This window comes from Platalea leucorodia (genome assembly GCF_965183815.1).
Source record: "Platalea leucorodia genome assembly, chromosome: 9".
In the NCBI taxonomy this organism is placed as follows: domain Eukaryota; kingdom Metazoa; phylum Chordata; class Aves; order Pelecaniformes; family Threskiornithidae; genus Platalea; species Platalea leucorodia.
The window spans coordinates 40,379,418-40,386,066 of record NC_138831.1 but is presented as its reverse complement, the minus strand read 5'-3'; the positions used below and the strand labels follow the sequence as shown (position 1 = coordinate 40,386,066).

At 46.0% G+C, this 6,649-nt stretch overlaps 1 protein-coding gene across 1 annotated transcript in view; it reads left to right on the top strand.

The window, feature by feature from the left end:
- Positions 1-6,521: 6,521 nt before the first annotated feature.
- The window catches only part of USP8 (ubiquitin specific peptidase 8), a gene marked incomplete at its 5' end in the record, with an annotated part of 16,597 nt that continues 16,469 nt past the window's right edge, over positions 6,522-6,649 (top strand). Inside the window, one exon of the mRNA XM_082322055.1 lies at positions 6,522-6,535. Coding sequence (XP_082178181.1) covers positions 6,522-6,535 — 14 coding nt within the window. The remainder of the gene's footprint in view (positions 6,536-6,649) is intronic.

Here is a 6,649-nt window from a genome sequence, read left to right as displayed (position 1 = left end):
TCATGTACCCAATACCAGCCAACGTTACTGTACCTCTACGTACTGGGATACAGTTACGCCTTCTGGACAATGAACCAGTAGTATTTTGGAAGGCTACATGAAGACGGGCATCTTTCTCATTTTGGCTTCGTGACCTCCCTGTTTCCCCAAGTGGCCGAGGGAAACTGCTCCAGTTCACAAGACATTTCCATTGCAAAATGGAGCAGTAGGTTAAAGTATCTTAATTGGATCCCCCACCTTGACACAGTTAGGGGACAGACTGGGACTGTGGCAGGACAGAGTATCATTCTGTTTGTGCAAGATCTCCATGGCATGACTTGCCTCACCGACTGACTGGAAACAGGCTCGGCACCACCCTCTCCCCTCCCTTCTCCCATGTTTTAAATCCCAGTATGACTATATCGGCATGTCAGCACGTACCTGCCATCCCTGCGGTACGATGCTTGTAGTAACACCACAAGCTGCACAGAAAACACAACAAAAAATGAGGTTTGAACTTACAGTGTCCCCAGTCAATGCAGTTTTCTCGGGGGGGGGGGGGGGGGGATATTTTCGTAAGGGGAGGCGTCTCGCCTTCCCACACCAGATTTCACAGTGCCTCAGAAGGGCCGGTTCAACCCCCCCTACAAACGCTGGATGTCCCACAAAAGGTGCCAGACATCAGAGCCCGCTTTTAGCGGCTTGGCCTCGATAACACAAAGCGCCCAGAAACGAAACGAGGCTCCAGGCCAGGCGGGGAGCCAGGCCCACAGGGGGCTGGCGGGGCCGGGCCGGGCCGGGGCGGCCTCGGCCCTGCGGAGCGCCCGGCGGGCGGCCACGGCGGGACGGGGCTGCGGCTGGCCCCGCGCTCCCTGGGAGCCCTCTCCAGGGCTGACCCTGAGGAGCCAGCGCGGGTGGCGACGATCTGAGGCGACCTGCCTCTCCCTTCTCCTCACACGGCCCCCAGGGCCGCCCCCGCCTCCGAGGGAGCTCACGGCAGCAGCGGGTCCCCGCCCGCCCCGGCCGCGCCCCACAGGGCCCGCAGGCGAGCGGCTGGGCGCCAGCCTCCCGCCGCGTCCCCCCGCGTCCCGAGCCCGGCCCCGCAGCCCGGATAGGGCCGCGGAGAGTCCCCGCCCCCGCGGGGGAGCGGAGGCCCGGGAGGGAGGAACACCGCCGAGTTCCGCCTCAGCAGCCATGGCCGCGTAGCGTCTTCTCGGCAGCCGCGCTCGGACATGGGCCTGCCCCAGGCCGCCGGGCTGAGGCAGCGAGTCCCCGCGGCGGTGAGTACGCAGCGGGGCCCTCCGCGCTGGCCGGAGGCGGCGCCCGGGCCGCCGGGGGAGCGAGGCCTGCAGGGCAGGCGGACCGGCCTCACGCCCTCCTCCGGCCGCGGCGGGAGGGGGGCGGGCGCCCTTGGAGGGGAGCCGCGGGCCCGGCCCTGCCGTGCAGCGGGGGGGGGGGGGGGGGGAAGGCGGCCCTCAAGGGGCTGCGGAGGGCGGGGGGAGCCGCGCTGGGCTGTGGCGGGGGGAATCGGGCCCGGCCCGGCCCGGCGGGCCCCCCTCCGCCCCGCTGCCGGCGGCGTGACCTTGGGCAGCCCGCAGTCCCCCCAGCCGCAGCCCAGCCGGGGTGACAGGAGAGCGGGGCCGGGGAAGCCGCCCCGGAGCCCGAGAGCGGCCGGAGGAAGGCGGCACGGGAGCAACGCTTCCCAGAGCGCACTCCTCCGGCCGGAGCGGGCGAGGCGGCGAGCTGCGGTGTCATGGAGACTCCCACAGCCCCGGCCGGGCCGCACCGGCGGGGTCCCGGGCCCGCAGCAGGGCGCCGCAGGGTTTCTGACCGCCCCGTTAAAAACTGGGAGCAGTTGTCAGCCTCTCTGTCACCTCCCCGGCTTCTTATCACCTATACTGTTTGCGTATGCTTTGCAGATTTTCATTTATCTAAATAAGAAGTGAGGCTATTTGTGTTCTTAGTTAGACTGAATAACTTTAAAACCTCATGTATAAAATCCAACTATTTTTTAAGCAACTTACCTTTGTACTGTCTTCCCTCTCCATCAGTATCAGTTCAACTGTTGGATGAGCAAACTGTCAGAAAGGATTTTCTCACTGTGTGAACAGAGCGGTTCCCGGGCTTGGCAGTGCAGGTAGTTTCAGCACGGTACATGGCCAGAGGCAGACCCGCAGTGTGTTACTGCCATGATGACTGGTGGTACCCAGCAAAATGATGAAAGTTTGGGTACTCTGCGTGAGCATAATGGCTTTGCTATAGGAAGCCCCAATGGTTATAATCAGCCTATGCACTCTAAGTGACAGGACCGAGGCCTGTAGTATTAACAGTACCAGAGCCTGAAAGAAAGCTGGAGGGCTCACAGAGATAGATAAGCTGATTGATCGTATAGTTCAGTCATGTTAAAATACTGTATCTCTAGATGAATACGGATAATCTTAACAAAATCAGCTCTTGTCTACAGGGTGCAGACAGTAAAACTTGATTCCAAGAGAACTGAGGAACTTAATGCTCATGAGAAACCCGTTTCTCATTTGCTCAAGTCTTAGAGACAAAAATAAGTAGGTGAATAATACTTCATTACATACCTGAATTGGTGATGCACAGTACTTAGCATGTCAATTTATTTCAGACTGCGTTAGTGTATGCTGCTTGCAATATAACTGCTTCTGTGCGTTGTTCTTGCTATGGTCGTTCCACTTAAAGCTTACTCATATCCTTAGTAAAACAGGCATGATAATTAGATGTTGAAAAACCTGTTACCAACAGGTATGTTTCCCTGTCAGTGTAAAACTATCCATTCTAAGTATTTTAAATGCCCATAAACATCCAAGCATGACTTCCCTTATATTTTTGGGTATTGGCCTGGTTTTCAGCACTCTAAGTATGAAGAAGGAGCCTGAGATAATACTCCAGCTGGGGGTGGAACAGATCCACGGTTTCAAGTTTGACCTTAATTTTTTAAGAAAAAAGTTAACAAACCTGAAATAGGTTGTTTTCTCTTCCTCACAGGGTTGACTAATAGTAGATTTAGCTCTTACAGCTTCTTCAGTTAATTGTATTTATGGTTTTATGATCCAGTTCTCTTTTCTTGCTGGGAAAGAAGAGATCTCTCTTCCTTAGAGATGTATGAAAGATCCACATATATAATTGGAAGGGTTCATCGATGCCTCAGTGTTGCCATTGTATTGATATGGTGATTATAAGTGTGGAGGGAAATGGAATGCTTGGCAAAAGTGAGCGTAATCTAGTCAATACAGCCTGGAGCAGCAAGAGTTTATCCTGATAAAATGGATGTGATTCTGATAAGAAAGTACAGTTCATTGCAGCTCCTCTAGTGGAAACAAATACAGACCTTGTACAGAACTTGCATTAGGTGGTCTATCTCCATGCATTTCACTACTGTATGTTAACTACTCCTGAATGTCTTTATTTGTGCAACTTATTTTGCTGGAGGAACCATTGAGACCGGGTCAGTTAGGAATCGGATATCTGCAAAAAAATTTAGGTTCAGTATCAGCTAGTTATATTTATATATGGACATGATTTGGATTCCGAAATCAGTGTCTTCCCAAAGCCTGCTCAGAGAATGGAAAAATCCCCTCATTCATTTGAGTATAAGGGAAAATCAAGTTACAAGCACATCTTAAAATTTAGTAGAAGCTTAAAGAGTTTTAAGGGTTCTTCTGAGCCAAGACGCTGAGCAGTCAACTGGCAAACTAGTGGTCAGCCTGTAGGCTATAGTTAGGGGATTTTTTCTGCATAAAACTGAAAATGCTAGTTATAGTTCCCTAGTTAAAGTTCTGTATAGAAGAATGAATTAGAAACTGCGACTGAAATTTCATATTAACTTATGACATATGCTGTATGTAATTCTGTTAAATAAGCTGTTGAGAATTTGATTTTTTTTTCTTAGAAAATATTATTCCTAATCCATCCTTACTCATTTTACTGCAGCATATTGTATGAACTATGGTGCTGTGGGAGGTCAAAGAATAATACCTCGTTCATCAGATACTGTGGTTAGTAGCTCATATTTTGAAAAGAGGTATGGAAATTTCTTCAGATTAGGAAGTAAAAGTAAGTTCAGTATTGAACTTGTGTGACAATTTAAAGACCTGCAGTTATAACTTACTAACCATAGCAGAAAAGCCAGGTTTTGTTCTGGGCCAAAACTCGGATTTGGCTCTTATCCACTAGTTCTACATCTGTATAGATGAGGTTCCAGAAGAACTGCCCATATCAAGGTGTGTCAGCAACACTTGAGAATTTACTAGCATCTTTTGCCTTCCATGAAATTGTTCATCTTGCACATAGTCTTGGTATTTTTCCTCATATGCACACAGATACAGTAATGTTATATTCGTATCTTTTTTGGATGACATTTAGTTACAATATTCTGTCAGAACACAACCAAATGCTGCCACTTAAGATTAAGAAAATACTGGTTACATAACAGAGCAAACATTGAAGATATATTTGGAAAGGACTTAGCTTCAAAGAAGAAGTCTATTTACAGTTCCAAGAGGAAAAAAAAAAAAAAAAGCCAGGTAGAGACATGCTCTGAAGGTAGGATTAGATAAGCAATGCTAAAATCTTATTAAGGAGTGAAGCCTTTCTTCGTAATTCTGTGAAGTTGTAAGAAGTATGTCTTTGTCTTAGGCAACAAAGCTTTTAGTTTGGAAAGGTCTGTTACTTGGGGCAGGGGGTGTGTCTGTGTTTTGTTTTGTTTCTACTAGAAGAAGAATGCAATTCTTCTAATGAATTTTCGGCCTTGTTCTAAGCACCTAAATATCTCCCTGAAAATTACAGTTGAACATAAGACATCTTATATGGGGAAGACAATGTTTTGAGGGGGGTATGGGATACATTATTCATTTTATGTATTAAAATTAATATTTGAGGATTTATTATTTACTTCCTAGAAATTATCTGAAAATTGGTCTCCTAAGGAAGGATTTTTTACAAGTTTATCAACTTTGAAAAGTTTGCTATGTAATTGGAAAATTAGCAAGTATAGCATCTGTGTTAAGCAGTAAGTTACCTAGCTGGATATTGTTTAGTCTGACCTTGGCATGCCAGACCATAAGCCAAAGAATCATCATTAGACATGTATCTTTTTTATATTTATTTCCAACATGAACTTAACAAAGGTTTGGGTTAATTTAGTGTCTTTATTTGATAACCAGTTCCTAGACCAAGAACAGTCAACCTAGTCATACTATATGTGCAATGGTACTTCAAAGAATAACAGATATGTGCCATGGGAAGGGAACACATTCCCATCTCAGCTTCTCATTCTTGGCTGCATATGCTGGCTGCCCTCCTTGCACCAGATGTGTAGCCATTCTGCCTCTTCAGCAAGCTGAATTGGCTCAGTAAGAGGTTGGACAAGGACTGCACCAGCATGAGAAAGAGGGAGGGAAATGAGGACCACCTCATTTGGTGGCAGTCAGCTACAGATCAATTCAGTTCTGTGAAACTTCACTCTGAGGTCACTGGTTTTTTGGTCACGCTTGTCATGCTGATCATCACCTGAAGGGTGGAAGGGAAATGCCCTACCTTCATCTTGTTAAAGGCCACGTGGGTTTTCACTACTGGGATATAATTTATTTGTTGGGATCATTTGAACATCTTTCTTCTAATTAGTTCCCCTTAATTTCTTTGGTATTGCTAGCACTTTAATGTGTCACTGCTTGAGCAGGAGCTCAGTCCCTCCCTTGCCACCCTTAAGGGCTAAAACAGCTTACCTTGTATTAGATTCAAAGATTTTTAGTTAGACTGTCTGTATGAGACTTAATGGACTGCTCTATGCAGAATGTTAGATGCGATGATGTAATAGTCCCTTCTGGCCAAACTCTGCCTGACTACTTCATGACTACCTGGAGAGCACTTCCAAGTGAAAGCAGAAGGACAACGATACCTAGGAGTTTAAGACCTATGGTATGTTCAGGAAGTTCCAAGTTGACTCTAACAGTAGCAACCAACCTTTTCTCAGCTTGTCTCTTACCAAGACATTAGAAGTCACATTTCCATGGGTGTAGTGTGTATTTGCAGAGGTTTGTGCTAAGGTAGTGATAACAATTACCAATTACTAATTTCGGAGTACAGAGAAGTCAGCTAATTTTTTATAATATACTTACTGGTGTTATAGTTGAATAATTTTGCTGCATATGATGATTTTGAACATTCTTAAGTCAGCATTTCTTTTCTTATTATTTTCTTATTCTGCTGTTAGCAACGTATTACTAACATTCTAAATAAATTACCTGGAGTGGTTTCAAATAATTCTATCACTTTGGAAGGATTAATTGATACTGTTAACTGTTCAGCCACTCTGTTTGCATCAGTAATACTTAGAACTGATGCAAGAGGACCCTTATGTATAACTAACATTTAAATAGTTGCAGTTTAACCAGCTACATTATTCTTCTAACTTCTGGCAAAGAAGTTTTCTTTGACTTTTGGAAATACTTTTTTCCTTTTATTCTTGTGTTACAAATAATTGCCCAGAATAAGTGACATTTTTTTTTTCTTTAAATATGTGTCTTTCTATGTAAGTAATTCTGTTTTAATAGTTGTAATACAGATTAATATTAAAGACACAGGTGTATTGATAAGTACTGATGCTGTAGTATTATTATAACATTTTGCCAGATTGTAGTGGACC